This window comes from Dryobates pubescens, chromosome 1, assembly GCF_014839835.1.
Source record: "Dryobates pubescens isolate bDryPub1 chromosome 1, bDryPub1.pri, whole genome shotgun sequence".
Taxonomy (NCBI): Eukaryota; Metazoa; Chordata; class Aves; order Piciformes; family Picidae; genus Dryobates; species Dryobates pubescens.
Genome location: NC_071612.1, coordinates 27006939 through 27029396, shown reverse-complemented (window position 1 = coordinate 27029396; position 22458 = coordinate 27006939). Strand labels below are relative to the sequence as shown.

Sequence of the window (22458 nt, the reverse complement as noted above, 5' to 3'; positions counted from 1 at the left end):
GAAGAACTTCTTCCTAACATCCAATCTGAATCTATTTTTCTTCTATTTTTGCTCCATCCCCCCCAGTCCTGTCACTCCCTGACACCCTCAAAAGTCCCTCCCCAGCCTTCTTGTAGCCCCCTTCAGCTACTGGAAGGCCACAATTAAGTCTCCTGGGAGTCTTCTCTTCTCCAGACCAAACAGCCCAAACTCCCTCAGTCGGTCCTCATAGGAGAAGTGCTCCAGCCCTCCAATCATCCTCGTGGCCCTGATGGGTATGAACACTTAGACTGAGGCTAAGCAGAATGGTAAGCATGCAGTCACTTATTTGGGAGCATGCCCTGTCCCTTGTCATGCTTTTTAAACAAAACCAATTAGTATGACTCCTAGATTCTTGAAGTGAGATGTGCATGGCAGACAGTGTTGGGTTTAGCTTCTTGGTAGCATTTCATTTTTGCTGCCCAGCTCCCAAGCCTGTGATTCCTTCAGTTCTGTCAAAATAAGGGGAGGAACCATTTCCCCCTCCTCCTGTAACACTGGGGTTGAAAGGCAGAAGCCCAGGAGGAGACTGGCAAGGAGAGAAATGTACTTGAGTCAGTTTGCCTCACTGAGGAGGACACCAACATTAAGGTGAAGTTCCCTTCCTCCCACAGGCTGTGGGGCACCAGCCAGGTGTGCTGCTGGGGTAGGGGCAGCCAGGTGCGTGGGCAGTCATGTGTCCTTCTGTGGGAGCAACACCATCAGATGTGCTCAGATTTGTGAGCATCAGCTGCAGAGCCACAATGCCTTACAAGTGCCCTTCAGAAGTACAGAGCTGGGCAGGCATGGCAACTCTGACTGCAGATGGAAAAGGACTGGGCCTCTAGTATGGTGTTTGTGGCTTGATTTGTATTCCTCAATGAACAAAGCTGATGTTCTCACAGCTGTTCTCTCTGCTCCTTGTTGTGGGTGTATGCACTCTGCATAGCTGCAGGACACACTCCTCTCTTGGTGTGTTTGCTTTGTGTGTTGAATTATGGTGGCTGTGACAAACTTTGCATCTAAAATCTTACCATGCACGTTGCATCGTTACAGTTAGTTGTGTTTAATTTTTCTTTAGCCATAAAACTTGTTGTTTGGTTTGGTTGGGTTGGGTTTTTTTTAAGGGAGCAACAGAAATGCCTGGGCATTTAAGAGATACATTTGATTATATCACTTAAAACCAGACTGTCCTAATGCTTCAAAATGAGGTGTGCCTCACCCCAGGGTGAATTTTTGTTTTAACTTAAAATCTATATTCTCCTTAAGAGATTCACAACTGAAATGAACCTTTGGTGATTTAAACTCGCTAGGGGTCTAAGGCAGATGAGAATGACAGTTAACTGTTGGTGCAAACGACATCAAAATATAGAGGGTAACCTAAGGGCAGATGCTCAGACCAAGGCTGCCGTCTGAGTTCCATGTAGCCCTCAGAAATGTAGCAGCCTCCCTATTCATCTCAGCCCTTCAAGTTGAAAAATAAAGATCGATTGCAATACACACAGGGCACATGTTAAAAATATTATGAAGTTGCCCTTTTAATGTGAAGCGACTCTGACAGATTAAAGACTCTGCTAGTGATGACAAATTAAGGTCAAGCTTTTTGTTAAGCTAAACAAAAGATAGTAAAAAAAAACAAACACCCTGTAAACCTGTAAAAGACGTTGTGGAGGGAGATGTGGAAAGGCACAAGGACAGTCTCCCCTCACAATGGTGCTGGGCTTTTTGTTCTGTTTAAAAATATTCCCCCTCTCCATTAATGTAAATTGCAGCATACTTGTGGTAACAAACAGCTAAGTTTTTTAATTTCTCCCTTTTTTTTCTAGCCATCTTATTTTGGTATTTATAACTATCATGGGGGCTTATGCTTCGGTGACATTTAGGATGTGACAAGGAGATTTGAGTGATGTCAAATAGCAGATTGACCCTAATGAAATGTTAAGCACAGCTAAAATGCATACTTAGGGAGGGCTGAATGAAACGAGAGATGCAAATCGTGTGGTTAAACCCCCTCTGGAATAAAAGCAGTGGCATTCGTTTGGTTTGCCTCAAAACAGCCTGATAAACACGATAGGGTTTATTTTCCTCACCGCACTACAAGTTTTAATGAGCTGTTATTAAGCGACCCTCTCTGTTTTTCAAACGTTTAAGTTGAACTCCCTGCAAAACAATTTACATTTAGCCATCATACTTTCCCCACTTGCAGAGAACCGAGGATAAACTTCACTTGCATCCCAAACGATTCATTTTTCTTATTTTTGTTTTTTTTTTTTTTTAAACGACAGTTCCAACCTTTATATCTTTCATTAAGTCCCTACCCAAAATTAAAGCTCTACGAAACCCCTTGCTTCCGAGGCGCTGCAAGCCAACGCCAACGAGGAAGAAAACACCGAATCTTAACGCCATGCATCCCGAGTCAGAGCCAGGAGCCTTGGCAGCAGCCAGCGCTCCCCGACACTGCAGTGCTAGCAGCCTGGGGTTTGCCGGAACCGTGCTGTATTTACAGGCTTCGACACTGGTGGGTGCTAACATTTTTATTCCCCTGCGCGCCGAGCGCATCAAGTCACTTCGAACAGCGCTGCTGGGGCTGTGCAGCCTCCGCTCCGGCGCCAGCAAACTCACGCTTCCCTTTCCTCCCCTTCTGCTCTTGACGCAAAGAGAGAACGAAAACAAAAAACCCCAAACCCGAGCTAGAAGCAAAGCCAGGCTTTTTCGTTGTCGTTTTTTGTTACCTTGCGTGGTGTCTGTGGTGGGGCTTGTGTGGAGCTGCGGCTCGGTCGCAGAACACCTGCCGTTTTCTTCTGCTGCTAACTGTGTGACGGGCTCGTATCGCAATATGGCATCCAGGTCATGGAAAAACTTCATGGTTTTAGTGGCATCCCCCGAGTTGTGGGCATATTTAACCGTTCTGTATTCGTACTTCAGGTTTTTGTACTTTGCACGGCACTGCTTCCAGTCCCTGCAAACCCCTAGCTCCTGCAACCTTTTAGCAATGTAGATAAAGATGCCTTTATTCCTCAGGGTGCCGTGGAGCTGCTTTCTGATGTTTTTTTCTGACCAGACGCTTAACAAGGCTTTAACCTCCTCCTCAGTCCAATGCTTCCCTGCTCCACTCTCCATGTTGAAAGTGACCTGGAAATGATTCACTATTTCTAGCCAAGATTTTGTTTCCTAGGAAACCAGACGGCTGGTTGTCAGTAAGCTCCGCCGAGATGAAAGGATCTAGTTCTACTGGCTCAAGCTGCCTGAGGGGAGTAACTTGAGAAACTGCCAAATAAGCAGGCTGGGTGCTAGAGGCCGCCGAGCCGGGCGGCTCGGGCGGGAGGCGGGCAGCCGAGAGACGCCGAGGGGAGCCGAGAGGAGCCGAAGGGGCCCGCAGCCTGCCGGCGCCTGCAGCCCCGCGCCGCCGGCCGGGGCCGCCCTTAACCCTTGTGGGGAAGGGGCTTCGCTCGGTGGTGTGCTGAGGGAGAAGCCGTGGGAGTCGCACCTTCTCGTGCCTTTGCAATAGGAAATAAACACGGCAAAAATGCCCGCCCAAACCCTCTGCGCTCGCCAGGCGTGGCAGGCGCTGCTGACCCCCCTGGGCAGCCTCTGCTGACCCCCCCGGGCAGCCTCGGCAGGCTCCTTGTCGTGTGTGGAATTCGTTTCGCAGCTGATGGTCGTAGATACACATTTCAGACGCTGAATATTGATTGGTTATTAGGGGTGGCTTAAAACAAGAAGCTTGAGTAGTTAAAAATCGGACTGAACTGGTCAAACTGTGGCTGTGACATTGAGCTCCCCTCCTGAGGGCTCCGTGAAAGCTGGGACCCAGCAGGGTCCTTCCCCTCAGGGTGTTTGCTTCCCTCTCGCTCTCTCTGTTGATTTTGTTCGTGTTTAAAGGGACAGTGCCAGCAATGAAATTACAACATTAACACTGGGATTAAAAATTGCCAAATGCAGTATATCAACCTTGACGTTTTACAGAATCGCAGAATCAGCCAGGTTGGAAATGACCTCAGAGATCATCAAGTCCAACCTATCACCTAACACCTCCTGACAACTAAACCATGGCTCCAGGTGCCACATCCAAGTCTTTTGTGAACACCTCCAGGGAGTCCACCACCTCCCTGGGCAGCACATTCCAATGGCCAATCTCTCTGGGAAGACCTTTTTCCTCATCTCCAGCCTAAACCTCCCCTGGCACAGCTTGAGACTGTGTCCTCTTGTTCTGGTGCTGGCTGCCTGGGAGAAGAGACCAACTCCCACCTGGCAACAGCCTCTTTTCAGGTAGTTGTAGAGGGCAAGAAGGTCTCCCCTGAGCCTCCTCTTCTCCAGGCTAAACACCCCCAGCTCCCTCAGCCTCTCCTCACAGGGCTGTGCTCCAGACCCCTCCCCAGCCTCATTGCCCTTCTCTGGACACCTTCAAGTGTCTCAATGTCCTTAAACTGAGGAGCCCAGAACTGGACACAGGACTCAAGGTGTGGCCTAACCTGTGCTGAGCACAGGGCAGAATGGCTTCACTGCTCCTGCTGGCCACACTATTACTGCCAGTCCTTGTGTTTACAAGACAGGACACCTTCCCGAGTTAAATCTCCGACATCTCTCTTGTGACCTGTGTCAGGAACAGAGAACATTTCCTTCAGATATGTGTGGAGTTTGTTTTGTTTCGCTTTTGGTAAGCCAGTGTGCTTTAAGATGTTCAGGAACTGGAGGAAACTCAGGGATGGTCATTTGGAGGTTAGCATCCATTCCGTGGGCTTTTTAGGCCCAGTTTTATTGTTGCTCATACTAAATAATTCCAGTGACTCCAGCTGAGTTAAACCAGTCCCAACACACAAGTAGCACCTTTGTCCAATATTCTGACAATATTCAGTGTGTTTCATTTTTGAAGCAAGCCAGCTTTGCTTTTCAGTCCTTGTACATGAGAGTGGACAGGAGCTTGTCAGTCCCCCAAAACCCCTGTGAGTGTTACAGGGGTGGTGGGTATGTGTCAGCAGTTTTGTTAATGACAGCCCTCTGCCTTATTCCAGGAAGCCTTTTGAAGGAAAATGGAGCAGCCTGCGCTGTTGCCAACACAAAAGTCCAGCCTGCAGGACATAGCCTTGTCAATGGATAAGGGCTGAATTACAAACCTTGGGCAGCTGTGCGGCATTCTGCCTGCCGCTGACAGGGCAGCATCGGGGAGCCAGTCTGTGCTCCCTGCCCGTGGGCTGCCCAGGGACCAAGTGGGGAGAGCAGGGCTGGGGAGAACAGGGATCAGGCTAGGGAAAACTGCCATTTCAGCTGATCAGCTGATCAGCTCCTCAGCTACCAGCCTGAGGCTGATCTGCTCTAAGAGAAGCATTTCAGTTTGCAGTGTGACTTCTCTGCATTGGACTGGGTTTGCTTGAGTTCAGAAGCTGTGATGCTCTATATTGTGGGGATTTTTTCTGCTTGAACACTTTTATCAGAGGGTCCATATACCTTTTATAGCTGAAAATGGTAGCTTGACTGCTTAAGTGCAAGAATGCAAGAGCTTCTGCATTGGTGATCAGTGGAGGAGGCAATGCATTCCTTTAGGGAAAGCCATCAGTTTCCCAACACCCCTCCTCAAACCAAAGCAGAAATAGAGTAATGCTATACAGCCTGCTACAGAGCCTGGACTATAACTCTCCAGTGGCTTTTCAGATTAAGCAGCTGCTGATATTTTATGCCCATACTGAAATAGGACTGCAGTAAGAGCCTGAGCCAGTGCTTGTTAGAGGAGAGATCACCACTGAATTCAGTGGCTTAGGCACAAACCTTTTGTGCCTGGTTTGAAATAAAGCATATCATGGGCAAGAAAGCAGTTTTGATTACAGGCCTGTAACATAAAACAGCAAATAAGCTTACATTAAAATTTCATGTTGTAAACAACAGCTGAAACCCCATCGTTAAAGCAGCTCAGTTGTTGATGTTAATTTTGTCTTGTCCACAGGGGCCAGGAGAGTGCTGGGATTGTGACGAGTGATGGAGAGTCGTCCCAGTCCTTCAAAGTGCACAAGGTAAATGAAAAGTGAGGCTTTGCAGATGCCTAACTGACATGCAGGAAAGTTTGTTTCAGCTGGGAACCACAAAAACTAGAGGGAAACCAACCTGTTTTGATAGAGTGCTTTGGTTTTGTCAGTGCGATGGTATCTTTTTCTGTAACTTGTGCAGTTTCTGTGCTCAGTGCATGTGTAAAACAAATAGGCCAACATTAGCCTACTGGACATACCCATGCACACAGTGGCAGGCAGATAAGGATGCTCACATAAGGCTGCTGATGGCACAAAAGCTGCTTAGCAAAGTCATCCTGCCCCGAAGGTGTTAACCGTGGAGCACCAATGCAACTTGAGATCAAGAGAAAAGAAATACAGGCCGTGCACAAGCAAATGGATGACTAATCCTTGCCTTAGTGAGACTGAAGGAAGTGGCAGCTACTTTACCCATAGGTAAAAATAAACAGAATAAAAGATTGAATGGAGGCCTGAGAAGGTCACAGAGTCTTTCGTGAGCCAAGAGAATCCACAGGGAGGACATAAAACGGCCATAAGCCTCGAGAGCATTATGCCAGGAGAATACTTGCATGCTCTGGGGATATTTCTGCTCATTCTGTAGTGAAGAATGATCAGGCAAAAAAAAATAATCACCAGCCTGCTCTGTCCTGGAAGAGTGAGAAAATAAAGAAGAGCAGGAAGGAAGGAAATAAGGAAGAGCAGGAAACAAAACTACATCAGCAAAATAAGAGTGGGGCAATTCTTGCCGTGTGTTCTCTGACCACAAGCAGTTTGTCTCTGAGGAAGATTAATGAAGTTGTTACATGAGTCCAAGAATCAGAAGTGCTGTGCTGCAGCACAATGCCTCATGCAAAATCTTGTCTCATCAAGCAGTGTGTGTCTTGCCTCCTCAGGCATTTTCCCCTTACTCTATTACTTACAGCCTGATTCACACACACTTACAAACAGCTTCCTTCAGCTTCAGCACATTCCTGTGCCTGCTTGGGTTCCAGCTTCCTTAAGGTTTACAGGAACTGCAGCTTCCTTTAAAGTGGGCTGCAGTATATATCCTAGAGTAAAAAGAGCTGCTCAGAGTGAGCTTCCAGCAGGTGATGCCATAATTTGTAGTGCTTGCATGTTACTGAGCTGCAATGCTCAGCTGCCATGCTAAGAATTTAATTGTCTCTCTCTCATCCTATCAGCTTTGGTATTTTAAGAGTTGCAGAGCCTGTGATGGTTTCTTTTATCATTGAAATAGGTTTCTCAGCTACAGCACTCTTAAAATCTGTAATAACTAAAGTGTAATTAAGAACCTGTGGAGTACAACTGATATAAATTGTTCAATCCTGGAAGTGGTTCTAATGTAATAAGTGTTTGATGTAATCATATTTAGGACTCTGGCTTGCAAACCAGTCCATAAAAATACTGTTGTATCCATTTGTCCTCCACACTCTGGCTGACTCTTCTTCATAGCAGAGACAGGAAAAGAAGATGGGGGTGCCTGCATCTCACTGCATTGATTTACTACCCAATGCTTCTGTGCAAGTCACCTTTGCCAACAGTTTAAGGCAGTACTTATATCACAGTACAAACTGGAACACCTCAGGCAAGGGTATATGTGCTCTCTGACTGTTGCCAGCCTTTGACCACAGATAATAGCCCCTGACAAAAGCTATTAATCCTTTGTTTTAAACTGTCCTAGATAGGCTCATCCAGATTTGTGTCAAGAGCCTTTCAGCTATATTTGTATAACAAACCATTACTGTTGTTGCTCTGTTAGCTCATGATGAGGATAAAACCTTAAATCTCTTGTACAGACATAGAAATTCCAGTAGGAGAGAGACTTTGACTGTTTCACACTTGGCTATGTAGAAAAATGCATTAAAGCAGCTGTTCATCAGCCCATTACCATCTATCAGACCTTGTGTATTTCAGACAGAAGATGTTCTTCACTGGCAGCTTTTCATGTTTTGCCATGCCACACTATCAGAATCTAAACCAGAGGAATACTTTAGACTGCAATTGCAAGGTGCTGTGCTTGTGTGCCCAGCTATGGGTTAGACCAACACTGCTGGTTTAAACTGGTGCGCTGCTTGGCACAGCCATTAACACTGGGACTGGGAGCTGCCTGATCTCCTGTTAGGGCCTCAGTAAAATAACAGGCGTGGTTGCATTTCTGATTTGCACTCTAGACCACCTTTATGCCAGCTGTGAGACAAGAGATGGTAACTGATCAGGCAGGAAGTTTGCTACCAAGTAAGGCAGGCTTAGACCAGTTGGACAGTCTGAGGCAGTAACCTTTTAACATGATGGTGAGTATCCTAAAGACACAAGTGCAGCCTCACCTCCTGCTGTTCTGGCTCTGTAGCAGTCACAGCAGAAAATATCCTAAAGCTGAGCTCAGAACAGTTCAGCCATTTCTCTTGGTTGAGCTCTGAAAACAGTTCAGCCAATTTCCATCTTTTCCTGTCCCATCCCTCTCTCTTGTCCTACCTATAGCACGGGTTTTGAAACATTCCCAGCTTCAGACCTACTCCCATGTGTCATTGAAGGTCCAGGAGGAGTGCTATTGTGTGTTCTCATGGATATCACAATCACTACACCTGACAGAAGATGTAAATATTTTCCACGGGCAGTGGCAGAAGCAGGAGGTGGTAGGAGGGCCTGGAATGCGGTCCTCATTTCTACTCTGTGCAGGTTTTTCAGACCATTCTTGCTGTTGATCGCTCTGCATAGTGCTTGTTGCCAAAGGAGGCTCCTGATGACTGGCTGAAAAGTTCTGATGCATTTCTGGTTTAGACAAAAGGCAACTTCACTACATGAAAAGTTTGGTTTAAGTGCACTTGAAAAAAGCTTTGCTTCTGACGTTGGCAACAATGACTGGGGCCTAATAAACATTACCACTGACCCAGCAGAGAAGCAAATCCAATATAGTGCTCACTCTGGAAAGGTGTTAGGTACATCCAATTTCCTTCTGACTACTTTTCTTTCTTCTTTGCCTGGCTTCTGGCAGTGTTTTTGGGGGGCATTTTTAAACAGTGCAGCAGTTTGGTATTGTGATTCAGAAGATGGTTTTAGTCAGGGAAGAGATTGTTCCATGAAGAGCAAGAAAAAGCACAACAATAGCACAGGATCACAGCATGTCAGGGTTGGAAGGGACCCAAAGAGATCAGAGAGTCCAAGCCCCCTGCCAGAGCAGGACCGTGCAATCTAGTTCAGGGCACACAGCAACACATTCAGACAGGCTTTGAAAGTCTCTCTGGGCAGCCTGCTCCAGGACTGTAGGACTTTAAAAACAGGAGGAATGGGATCTGATACATCCCTGTGACACCTGCTCAGCTTCTTTCTTTTCCATGTCAGTCAGGTTATTTGCCTTTCTTAAAGCTGATGGCATTAATGCTGCACTAGCAGCGAACAGGAGAAATGAGGAAGCCGCCAGGGAACCAAAATCCAATGGAATGTGTTTTCTTCCCTCCCCCAGGGAATGGGGCTCATAAACCATGTCTTCAACGCAGACAGCCTGAAGAAGCTGTACATGTCAAACCTGGGCATCGGGCACACCAGGTACTCCACCTCGGGCATCTCGGAGCTGCAGAACTGCCAACCTTTTGTGGTGGAGACTCTGCATGGGAAGATCGCAGTGGCGCACAACGGGGAGCTCACAAATGCTGTGCGGCTCCGCAGGAAGGTTGGTGCTTCCTCGGGGAGCCTCTGGCTTCCCTGCCTTCTGGCTAGGAGGCAGTACTCAGCAGGGGCATCCTCAACTAGATCAGGCTGCCCAGAGCCCTCTCCAGCCTCACCTTGGATATCTCCAGGGATGGGGCCCCAACCACCTCCCTGGGCAAGCTGTTGCAGTGTTCCACCACCCTCATGGTGCAGAACTTGTTCCTATCATCCAGTCTAAACCTGCTCTCCTTTGAAGCCATTGTGCCTCATCCTGTCCCTGCAGGCCTTTGCAAACAGTTCCTCTGCAGCCTTCTTGTAGCCCCCTTCAGGTACTGGCAGGCTGCTATTAGGTCTCCCTGGAACCTTCTCCAGGCTGAACACCCCCAGCTCCCTCAGCCTGTCCTCTAGCAGAGGTGCTCCAACCCCCTGATCATTTTCATAGCCCTCCTCTGGACCTGCTCCATCAGGTGAGGGCTCCAGAGCTGATGTTGTTAGATTAAGATCTGTGGAGTTTGGTTTTTTTTTTTAAATGTTGGTAACCCTTGTGTTTTATGTGTTAAAAGCTTATGAAGCACGGTGTAGGGCTGTCCACCAGCTCTGACAGTGAACTCATCACCCAGCTGCTGGCTTTCACACCTCCTCTGGAAAACGACGATACAGCCGACTGGGTAGCAAGGTGAGGAGGATGGCTCTCAGAATCAGTCTCCTCTCAGCATGAGGTGCAGCTGGCAGTGTGACCCATCAGTATGTTCACCTGTGTCTCATTTCAGGATAAAAAACCTAATGAATGAAACCCCCACTTCATATTCACTGCTAATTATGCATAAAGACATCATCTATGCTGTACGTGACCCCTACGGCAACCGCCCGCTCTGCATTGGTCGCCTTATTCCAGTAGGGGACATGAATGGAAAAGGTAAGCCATAACTATTAGGTAGATATGATATCTGTCTAGATATAGCTATATATTTTATAGAGATAGTAGTATAGATTATATATACCTCTATACATTCTCTCCCTACATGTCCATATGCATTTACATATAGAATCATAGAATCAATAAGGTTGGAAAAGACCTCAGAGATCATCAAGTCCAACCTGTCACCCAACACCTCCTGACTAACTAAACCACGGCTTCAAGTGCCACATCCAATCCCTTTTTGAACACCTCCAGGGATGATGACTCCACCACCTCCCTGGGCAGCACATTCCAGTGGCCAATTACTTTTTCTGGGAAGAACTTTTTCCTCACCTCCAGCCTAAACTTCCCCTGGCACAGCTTGAGACTGTGTCCTCTTGTTCTGGTGCTGCTTGCCTGGGAGAAGAGACCAACCCCCACCTGGCTACAACCTCCCTTCAGGTAGTTGGAGAGAGCAAGAAGGTCTCCCCTGAGCCTTCTCTTCTCCAGGCTAAGCAACCCCAGCTCCCTCAGCCTCTCCTCACAGGGCTGTGCTCCAGACCTCTCCCCAGTCTCATTGCCCTTCTCTGGACATGTTCATATGCATGTATATATGTAGTTTATCTCCATATATTTTATATATATATATATATATATATATAAAAAATATATATGTATATATTCTCTTCCTATATATCCATATGCATTTACATATACATGTATATATATAGTTTGGGCCCGAAATCTCTGATAAAAGCAATTAAAGCTACACTTGCTGAGGTGTAAGCAGGGATATGTGCTGCAGAAGTAACTTCTGGAAAGTCAAAACAAAAAAGTTGGCAATGAAAAGTAATTTGCAGGGATTACAGGATCCCAGGGGTTGGAAGGGATCTCTGAAGATCATCCAGTCCAGCCTGCCTGCCAGAGCAGGACCATAGAATCTAGCACAGGTCACGCAGGAACACACCCAGATGGTTGCTGCAAGCATATGGGAGTCTGCAAACATCTTTTCTTTTCCCAGCCAAAGGGAATCTTGGGCACTTGGTGGCAATGCCAGAATGGGGCAGCCCAGCTCTTACAGAATATTTATGAGAATGGAATGAACCTCTCAGCACCTAAGCAGGAAAGCAGGGAGGAACAGAGGGTTGAGGTTGTGACCTGTGGAGGTCATTTGGTCCAAATGCCCTGCTCATGCAGGGCCACCTAGAGCCAGCTGCTTAGGACTATGTCCAGTCCAGAAACAAGTCTGTTTTCTTCCTGCCTCCTACAGTAAGGTGCAGGATGGCTGGCAGTGTATTTCTATATTCCAAGCACTCCCAGCCACATGAATAGTTATGGTACAGTTATGGTAGCCAGGAAGGGGTTGGTCTCTTCTCTCTAGCAACCAGCACCAGAACAAGAGGACACAGTCTCAAGCTGCACCAGGGGAAGTTTAGGCTGGAAGTGAGGAGAAAGGTCTTCACTGAGAGAGTTGTTGGCCATTGGAATGTGCTGCCCAGGGAGGTGGTGGAGTCACCATCCCTGGAGGTGTTCAAGAGGGGATTGGACGTGGCACTTGGTGCCATGGTCTAGTCATGAGGTCTGTGGTGACAGGTTGGACTCGATGATCTTTGAGGTCTCTTCCAACCTTGGTGATGCTGTGATACTGTGATTATGCAGTTGATTTATGGGGAAAGTTCCCTTGTGTTCCTCTTCACCCTGCAAATCAACATTTCCCATGAAGTGAGAGGAAAACCTGTTCATTTGGATAAAAACACAAATGATTCAAAAACAAAGCAGTGAATGCTGCCATATCTTCACAAAACTTGGCAATTTTAGCTACAAGGCTTTTAAAAAGCACACAGCCATTCCTACCCTGGGCCATCTCTGAGATCTCTCCTCGTTGGAGTTCAGTGCAGTGTCCACTACAATCAAAAGGATCTAACACATTTAGCATGGGAAAAGCCAGGAGCTTCCTGTGTGAACAGAAGTAACTGTGTAGCTAAAGTCACAGGGAGAATTAGTAGAGTTTGCAGTAGTGCAGGGACAGCAAGGAGAGTTCTCTAACTTCTCTCCTCACGAGCTGTGATTGTGATGCTGTTACTTCCACTTTTGCCTGTTCATGTTGGTATTCTTTATTCTATTTGTTTAATAATCCTACAGGAACTTTGGCATGCTGGACCTCGGGGTTAGAAATTACAACATTCTGGCTGTGCTCTTGGCAACCTAACCACAGCAAGCCAGATCCTGCAGGAGAAACACAATGGTGGGGGGATAATGGTACCAAGAATTGTGGACTCTAACTGCAAAGTCTTTCATTTCAGGAAAAGATAACAGTGAGACAGAAGGATGGGTAGTCTCTTCTGAATCCTGTAGCTTTTTGTCTATTGGTGCAGAGTAAGTGCCCTGATTCTCACTTTATCTGAAAGCTCTCCTCAGGCAGTGATTAAACATGAAACCTCAAATTGCCAGATGTCATCATCTGTAACAACATGAAAGCCATCAAGGATGAATTGGTTGGGCTGTTTGGAGGGGTTTGCTTTCCATAACAATATGAAAGCCATCAAGGATGAAGTGGTTGGGCTGTTTGGAGGGGTTTGTTTTGCCAGTCCTGAGTTTTGCCAGCTCATTGTCTTGAACAGATCCATGCACAAGAATTGGGTGTTCAGAAAGTGACAGCAGAGACAACTTTACTGTTGCAGAGCAAATGCCTCTTACTTGTTGCATTAAATCTGGTTACTCATATAACTTAATTCTAGCCTTGTTTGCAGCAGAATCATTGTATTACAAAATAACTCTTCAGCAAAAGGAAGGTCACAGTGGTAGCTCACAGGCTGGACTAACCTGAGCTGTAGCATATGCTGTGTGACAAGCCAGGCTCCTTGTTAGAGAGAAATGATAGGCACCTAAACTGTTTCCATACATGCACCACCCATCAGAACCAAAACATGAAATGACACTCACATTACCTCTCTAAAAAGTCTGACATTTTCCCTGGACAAAAAGAGAAGGGTCAGAAGCTCTTGGTGAGATTGCAGATTGGTCTTTAGAAGCTTGGAGTGGAAGGCAGTTGTGAACTAGAATATAGCTGAAAGTAAGGAAGATGATGAGGAAGCAGATCTACTTTCCTACCCAGACATTTAAAACATGTGCATTTGAAGACTAGGCTAATAAGTCAAGTTGGATTCTCTTAATCATCACAGAATCCTGGAATGGCTCAGGTTGGAAGGGGCCTCAGAGTTTATCTCCTTCATCCTCCCCACCATGCCCAGGGACACCTCTCAACTAGACTCAGCTGCTGAAGGCCTCATCCAGCCTGGCCTGAAACACCCCCAGGCGGGAGGCAGCCACAGCCTCCCTGGGCATAATAAAAAACTGCACTAAGAGCACAACTCCTGAATAAAAAGAAATGTAATCTCAAAGCCAGGAAGCAAGGTGACTGCACTTCAGAAGTCTTTTATTCCATTCTGCAGTATTTTATTTTAGGTGTGGTATTCTCTGGTCTTTTGCTGTAATTTTGCCTCCATAGGAACTATTCCCTGCTGCTAACAGGGGACTGAGACAGTTTATTCCCTGTATGGATGAGGAAAACTGTTTTCTGAGACCTATTCAAAATCCCAGTTAAAAGAAGCTTTACCTTGTAGGAGCCATCAGCTGAAGCCTGTGGGTTTCTTAAAAAGGCAATTTTGTCTAAACTGCTGCCTGCTAATGCTAGTCCTGACCAGCAAATAATCACTGGAATAGAATAGAATGGAATAGGAATAGGAATAGGAAAGAATAGAATAGAATAGAATAGAATAGAATAGAATAGAATAGAATAGAATAGAATAGAATAGAATAGAATAGAATAGAATAGAATGGAATAGAATAGAATGGAATTAGAATATAATAGAATGGAATAGAATAGAATAGAATAGAATAGAATAGGAATAGGAATAGGAATAGGAATAGGAATAGGAATAGGAATAGGAATAGGAATAGGAATAGGAATAGAATTGACCAGGTTGGAAAAGACCTTTGAGATCACCGAGTGCAACCTATCACCCAACACCATCTAATCAACTAAACCATGGCACCAAGCAGCCCATCCAGTCTCTTCATAAACACTTCCAGTGATGGTGGCTCCACCCTGGGCAGCACATTTGGTTTGATTTGCTCCCCTTTGGTTCATGCATCCAGGATATTCCAATATTTGGGGATACATTTTGATTGAAATTGTTAGAAGAGCTACCTGAAGGCTCACTAAAGGATCTAGAACAATGTTTAATGGAGGGAAACAATAGTAACGTAATAAACCTCATATTTTTCCTTTATATTCCTTATTGATATTCCTCTATATATTCCTATAGTATTTCTTCAGCTATGAGAACTGGAATGTACATTTCCTGTCAGCTTGATGCCATGTGGAAGTGGCTGCCTGTCAGCAGTAGGCAGATATTTCCCTAGATGCTGGCTTATGGGGCAGGATTTTTGGGGTACCCTCTTTGCTCTTGGTTATGTTTTTTGAATTGCATTATAATGGTTGCTGGTTTTCATACTCCTCTAGTATTGATCCAGGACTTAAATCATTGAAATGTATTTAATCTCAAAGCTGCACTGGACCCTCTGGTACTAAGTGCTAATTTAGTGCTTTTGGGTACTAACGCAGACTGGTTTAGTAAGGGTCACTTATCTTAAAACACTCCAGGTCAAATTCTAAGCAAGAAGCAGGTTCAGAAGCATTTTTTGCTGTCAGTTGAATCTTGTTTGTATTTCAAAGCTTAGCATTTCTAACCACAATCTGTTTCCCTTCCAAGGTACTATCGTGAGGTGCTTCCTGGAGAGATTGTGAAAATATCTAGATACGATGTCCAGACTCTGGACGTTGTACCAAGACCTGAAGGAGATCCATCAGCATTCTGCATCTTTGAATATGTTTATTTTGCAAGACCAGACAGTATTTTTGAAGGTGAGCAGATGTAACATGCAAATCTCCTCCCTGAACAGTGTGAGATGTTCTCCTGGAGAGCAATGGCTCTGCAAAAGATCTGGGATCATAGCAGGGTACCACTGAATGTGAGCTTGCAGCTGGGACAGAGTGGGGGTTGGCATGGTTCTTAAGGAGATTAAATCACCAGGAGGAGCACATTGCTCCTGGCTGTGCGTATGGCCACAGTCAGGCTGCCTGCACAGTCCTAATAGTCCTGTGGAAGGGATGGAAAGACTCACAGACATGATTAAGGGAGAGGAACTATACCCCCAAGTGAGAGACTTAAGAAAGGAACTTTGCTGATTCATGGAATACTTCTTTAAAAATCAAACATTTGAAACATTTTCTTGGTGTTCTCCTTGCAAGAAGTGTCTTTCAGGAAGCTGATTTTACTGTAGATTGTAAACCTATATGTAAGTTCCTGAGGCTGTCAGTCAAATGCTTTTACTATGTCAATAGAAGCCTTCAAAAATGGCCTGTGACAAGGTACTAGCCAGGACTTTCATACCTAACAAACAAGCTCTTCTTTGCTTTCCACACCCATGGCATCTCTTGCTCCTGTACAGCTCCCCGCTTTTATAAAGACAGCTTCCCCCCACATCCCTTTCTTTTCCCAATCCTCCTGCCCTTCAATATCCTCAACTCTTCCACTCCTTATCACTGCTGCTGTACCTTTTGCTGTACCTCATCTCATCACAACACCTCATTCCCTCCTGTGTTGCATATTTCAGCATCCTGAAAGCTGCTTGGGCCTCTTATGCCCTTACTAAAATCCAGGTGAATTTTGCTAACTGACTCATAGCTAATAAGCAGGCAGAGGCACACAGCAAGATTGCACAAACTTTGCTGGGGAGCCCTGAAAAGAGAACATGCCTGTTACGAACAGGCCCAAGTTCTACTTCTTTCCTTCTCACTGACTTCCATGCCTGCAACTTGCTACAGGAATTTGTATGGAACACTGGAAGGAAAACTAAATGATGATGCATACCAGGAAAACCAATTCTTGCTGTTCTTAGGTCAGATGGTGTACTCAGTCAGGAGAAGATGTGGGCAGCAGCTTGCTATTGAAGCACCTGTGGAAGCAGACCTAGTCAGCACCGTTCCGGAGTCTGCCACCCCAGCAGCTCTTGGTTATGCAGAAAAGGTATATGTTCATTTGCTCTCTTTCCCCCAAGCATGCTTACACATACCTCTTTGTCTAGTGGAGTGTAATGGTATAGGCTGCTAGGAGTTTTGTATGGGTAGAGCTTCACATTTTGAGTACACCAGGTACTCCAGCTGAGTCATCTGAACTTGGTTTATTTGGTTGTTATTTCGCTGTACTAGGAGAGTTGGGATTTTACTTTGGGTTACTCTGAATTCATACTGAGTCCTAAGGTTGCTTTCAATAAAAAGCAGCAACAGAGACCAGCCAGCTCTTTAGATCTGAAGCCTGTTGAACTGTCCAGGCTGGATGTTAGGAAGAAATTCTTCCCAGCAAGAGGCCATTGGGATGTGCTGCCCAGGGAGGTGGTGGAGTCACCATCCCTGGAGGTGTTTAGGAAGAGCCTGGATGAGGCACTTGGTGCCGTGGTTGAGTTGATGAGATGGTGTTGCATGATAGGTTGGACTGGACGACCTCTGAGGCATTTTCCAACCTGTTTAATTCTGTGTTGTGTCTGCTGTTTGCAGTGTGGGCTGCCCTACGTGGAGGTGCTCTGTAAGAACCGGTATGTAGGCAGAACCTTCATCCAGCCCAACAGGAGGCTACGGCAGCTGGGTGTCGCCAAGAAGTTCGGGGTGCTGTCTGATAACTTCAAAGGCAAGCGAGTGGTTATCATTGATGATTCCATTGTGAGGGGCAACACCATTTCACCCATCATAAAACTGCTGAGGGAATCAGGAGCAAAAGAGGTGAGCTGATTTTCAGTCATTACAGCTGTAAATAGAAGATTGATCGTAGAATCACAGAACTGTCAGGGTTGGAAGGGACCTCAAGGGTCAGCCAGTTCCAACCCCTCTGCCATGGCCAGGGACACCTCACAGTACAGCAGGTTGCTCACAGCCACATCCAGCCTGGCCTTCAAAACCTCCAGGCATGAGGCTTCCACCACCTCCCTGGGCAACCTGTGCCAGTCTCTCACCACCCTCATGGGGAACAACTTCTTCCTAACATCCAATCTTAATCTACCCTTTTCTAGTTTTGCTCCATTCCCCCCAGTCCTATCACTCCCTGACACCCTCAAAAGTCCCTCCCCAGCTTTCTTGTAGCCCTCTTCAGATGATGGAAGGCCACAAGAAGGTCTCCTTGGAGCCTTCTCTTCTCCAGACTGCACAACCCCAAATCCCTCAGTCTGTCCCCACAGCAGAGCAGCTCCAGCCCTCTGCTCATCCTCATGGCCCTTTTCTGGACACCTTCCAGCACCTCCAGATCCTTTCTGTGGTAGAGGCTCCAGAACTGGACACAGTGCTCCAGGTGGGGTCTCAGCAGAGTGGAGTAGAGGGGGAGAATCACCTCCCTGGCCCTGCTGGCTATGCTTGATGGGAGGGTAAAGCACAGAGGATTGTCTTCAGTTCTACTTTTTGTTGTTTCCTTACTTAAAAAGGCAAGTGTGCAAAAAAAAGGAAAAAGAAAAGGCTAGTGTGTGTTGATTGGGCAGGCAGGTTAAGGAGTCTCCCTTGTGTGACTGAATTTTGGGTGAATGTGGGGAGAGGAACAGGTCTCAAAGCACTGTTTGGCAAATAGAGACTAGAAAATGAATTGAGATTAAGTAGTCAAGCATTGGTGTGGCGTTCTGATGTGTGGCTTGTGGCACTGCATTAGCACACACCATACCTCACCAGAGCACAACTTTTAGGTTGTGTTAATATTTTCTTTATTGAAGCACAATGTGCAAGTATCATGTTTAACTTTGTAACCTGAAATGTGCTTCAGGGGCTGAACACCAGAAAAGAAGCAGAATCAGGATGGAACCTTGCAATAACGTTAGGACAACTTTCTGTCTCTTTCCTGCTGTGTTGGCATCTCAAAAAAACCAACACTTTGTCTCCCTTTTAACCTTTGCACAAGTATGGTGCAGTGCTGCCTTCTGTTCCTCAAGAGTATTCTGCAGGACTGGGCCTTTGCTGTTGTGTTGTGATCTGCTGAGCTTCACCTCACAGTGCTCTGTTTTGAACTCTGCTTTTACTCAGGTGCACATCCGTGTGGCTTCACCCCCCATAAGATTTCCATGTTACATGGGAATAAACATTCCAACTAAAGAAGAGCTTATTGCCAACAGACCTGAATTTCTTGACCTTGCAAATTATATAGGTAAATGTTAATTCTTTTTGTTTTGGTTGGTTTGTTTGAGAGCTTTCACTGTAGCTGCTGTATTGTCCTTAGCAAAACGAAGCACACCACATCAAGGCAACGATGGCAAAACTACCAAAATCATAAGGCTGAGGCACTCAATTTCTGTGTTGTGAGCACCCTGTGGATCAAACCAATTTACCTGCACACTTCTTTGTGAAGAGCAGTAGAAAACACTAGAATAACTGCATAACCATGTTCCAAATAAAGTATGACAGCACAGCTTTCCAATGCTTAAAGCTCCTTCTGGGAAAGGTTACAGCAATCTATCAGGAGAAAGAAAAAACCACAGTGAAAAGCTAAGAGAGTTTCACTTTCATTAGATATTCATAAAACTCTGTTTGGAGTTTGCAAACACCCCCTGATTTTTCTGCAGATTTCAATTTATGTAAATAACTGCATTCTATATTTCATTTGGGAGGAAATGACATTTGAAACTAATCAAAACATGTTAAATGCATGCTCAGATCTCTAGAATGAGTCATGCTTGCAGCAGAACAAAAGAAGAAGCAACACTTCATGCTGCTTGTGACATGACAAATAACATTCTCTTCATCAGGGTATCAGCAACAGAAGTCATGTTCTTCTTGTGAGGGAGGAGAGAACCACAGGAGGCCTCCTGGGCTGCAGAGTATTTTTTTAGAGTGGTTTAAGAATATAGCAGTGGTCACAGTTAGGAAACAGGAAACTCAGACTTCCTGTTATAATAATTACTCTCACTAACAGCACAACAAATTCCTTTCCCCCGAATGCCTGTGAAGGGACACTGACATCTCTCTAGTTTGTAGCATCTCATTTGTAAGTGTTAGTCACAAGATAACACGTGCAAAGGATTGAAAACTGACATGGAAAAGGTATCAAACTCTCCTCCTGGTAGAACATTTGCATGAACTACATACTGAATTATTTAACACGATGGTCTTCCCCTCCTCCAGGTCCCAGTAAGGGTTGGTGGTCCTGGGTGTGCAGCTGGGGAAGCACCCAGTCTACAGGGCAGCTCTGGGAAACTGCAGGGAGTCTGGGGAGTCCTAATCCACACTGGGCTTTCTCAGTATGCATGACACACTTGTAACCAACTCAGAGCCTTCTGTCTAGATTGCAGTGAGTCTACTTCTTGCACACAGAATTTGAGAAGGGCAAGGCTTATTATGGTCTGGTAATTTTTCACATCCATTCTCTGTAGGTAAGGTGAGCCACCCAGCATCCTAATCCATACAGGAACACGACTGCACTTCCAAAGGGCATCCAGTTTACTACAGCACTGCAGCCCTAACTGCTGAATTCTTTCTTTCCTTTAGGAGCAGACAGTGTGGTCTACCTTTCTGTGGAAGGCCTGGTCTCTTCTGTGCAAGAAAGCATCAAGGCAAGACAAGCAAGTGAGAACAGCCTTAAAACCCAGAAGTCCCGAGCTGGAAAGATTGGTCACTGCACAGCATGTCTCACTGGGGAGTACCCTGTAGAGCTAGAGTGGTGAATGTTTAGTGGGTGGACATCAGTTCATCTGCTGTTGAATGTTACCTTCTTCAAAGATGCCTTCTTGCTAATAGCCTTCTTACATTTAGGTAATACAGAAAGCTCATTACATCTAATTACAGTTGCTAAACCAGATCTCTACAGTAAAGGCTTACAGAACGTCCAATGTGCTGATGAGAACAATGTAAGCAGATTAAAAATACAAAATCATGTATTTTTGCTGCACAACTCTGCCTTCTCATAAAATACTCATAAAATACCAAAGGGGTTTTTTGTTAATTATGTAGCAGTCCCAGAGTCTTTGTTTCAGCCTTGCTCCAGAAGACATCCCTGGCAGACTTGTTCACAGGTCATGGAGCCATGTGGTGCACTTTCAAAGTATCAAAGCCTGAATGCAAAAGTATGGGAAGATTGCTTTCCTCCCTGGGGAAAAAAATGAATCCCAGATTCTGAAGCATCAGATTGCATCCTCAGCAGTTTGCTCACAGAGGCTTTTTAAGAAGTACCTAACTTTTGCACACAGAGCTAAACAGCCTTTATTAATCAGTAAAAAAACCCCCTTTGTAACAGATTCTATGAACATCTCTAGCATAGAGTTCTAAAATATGAAGACTCAGGGAAATGCTCAGCCAAAAGCTCTCTAGTTTTGTAACTTCATAATTCTTCAAGTCCAGTATAATTCCATTACCTTCATGTGCTTCTACTAGCTGCCAGTAGGATGTGGAAGGAGAAGAAACATGTGGCACTGCCTTTTTATTTTTCCTTCTGGTTTACATCTTGTTTTCCCCAGCAATGAGTCCTGACAAGTTCTGAAGTCTGAGCTGATGCTCAGTGTGCTTCTCATAGGTCAACATCCAAAAGAAACGGGAAAGTGAAGTCACTTTGCATCTTCACCGGTAAAAGCCATGTGCTCACCTGAAGGTTGTGAGTTGGTCTGGATACAGCCTTATTTTACTGCTCTACTGCTGTTACAATCCATGTCATGGTTAAAAAGCAAAGAGTTCTGCAGGCCTGTTAGCTGCTGAATGCATTGTGCTTTGACCTGGTCACGCTGCCACCCCTGTGTGCCTGAAGCCCACTTGGACAGCGAAGCACCGGAGCACCTTCGGAAGACTACTGCAGATTCACGCACAAGTGTAGAAGCATTGTGTACACCTCAGGGGTTTTCACTCAGCACCAGCAACTTAACTTTAGATTTTCTATTTAATGTTTTGTATTTTGGCCTTAGGTGACTTGTGACAATGTATTAAAAAGGGTTTAAGAGCTTCTGCCTTCCCCAGCACCTTCTACGTAGCTGAGAATTACAGCACTGGTGACTACATTCAAAAGGGAGCTTTCTTAGGTGGGATCTGTAGCAGTTTAGCCTGGAAGACAATCACACCACAAAAGTCCCAACCCAAGAAAGCATGGAAATACATTCAGTGAAGGTGAGACTGTGCCTCCTGCAGAGGAATCAGAACCTGCTTGGTGTCAGGCCTATGGGAGAATATGGATTTTCAAGAGCATTGGGCTCTGTGTTCTTCACCAAAGTCCAGGTCTGCATATTGTGGGATAGATGTGGACCTCTTCTAATTAGATCTGTTAGATCTAATAAAATTAATTTGCAAGTTTGGTTCTTTAAACAGAACCATAACAGTTTACCCAGACAGTAAACTGAGCAAAAAAAGCACAGGGTGGAGTCATTCAGCCTCCTCTTCCAGATTAACTAGGGAGAAGTGTGAGAAAACTATCCTTAACATTTTTCACCTTTCTTCTTTCCTGCCCTCAAAAAAAAGAACCATTTTCACAAGAAGGGAAAAGTTGTGCTCTGAAGTTACAGATACTTGTGAGGAGCCCTTTCTACTTGAGCTAAAATCTTAGGTGTGCAAGTCAGTAAGGTTGCATGCAGAAACCTCTGGCTTTAGCTGAAATGGTCTACAGAACATACTCCAAGTAAAACTTGCACAAATGTTCTTTTTAACACGTTTCCAACAAAACCCCCTATTTTTGAAGCCTGGTAGTAATTGATTAAATGTGATCTGCACATAAGGTGGCAGAATGCTGATTTCAAGAAAATGCCTTTTCCCCCCCTGTGTTATCCATGTGAAATTCCAAGGTCTGCTACTGCAAGCACTGTGATTTTTAGGTACACTAATGCCTGGTTTCTTAAGTTAAAGAGGAGATACTT

At 45.4% G+C, this 22458-nt stretch overlaps 2 protein-coding genes across 2 annotated transcripts in view; one reads left to right on the top strand and one right to left on the bottom strand.

Moving 5' to 3' along the window:
- The window catches only part of PAICS (phosphoribosylaminoimidazole carboxylase and phosphoribosylaminoimidazolesuccinocarboxamide synthase), a 40676-nt gene extending 37544 nt beyond the window's left edge, over nucleotides 1–3132 (bottom strand). The window contains exon 1 of the mRNA XM_054163165.1: nucleotides 2730–3132. Coding sequence (XP_054019140.1) covers nucleotides 2730–3117 — 388 coding nt within the window. The 5' untranslated portion in view covers nucleotides 3118–3132. The remainder of the gene's footprint in view (nucleotides 1–2729) is intronic.
- PPAT (phosphoribosyl pyrophosphate amidotransferase) overlaps nucleotides 1–20524 on the top strand; it is a 48000-nt gene extending 27476 nt beyond the window's left edge. The window contains exons 2-11 of the mRNA XM_054163183.1: nucleotides 5936–6002; nucleotides 9457–9663; nucleotides 10205–10317; nucleotides 10412–10557; nucleotides 12843–12915; nucleotides 15315–15466; nucleotides 16504–16631; nucleotides 17159–17380; nucleotides 18659–18779; nucleotides 20117–20524. Coding sequence (XP_054019158.1) covers nucleotides 5936–6002; nucleotides 9457–9663; nucleotides 10205–10317; nucleotides 10412–10557; nucleotides 12843–12915; nucleotides 15315–15466; nucleotides 16504–16631; nucleotides 17159–17380; nucleotides 18659–18779; nucleotides 20117–20292 — 1405 coding nt within the window. The 3' untranslated portion in view covers nucleotides 20293–20524. The remainder of the gene's footprint in view (nucleotides 1–5935; nucleotides 6003–9456; nucleotides 9664–10204; nucleotides 10318–10411; nucleotides 10558–12842; nucleotides 12916–15314; nucleotides 15467–16503; nucleotides 16632–17158; nucleotides 17381–18658; nucleotides 18780–20116) is intronic.
- Nucleotides 20525–22458: the final 1934 nt, after the last annotated feature.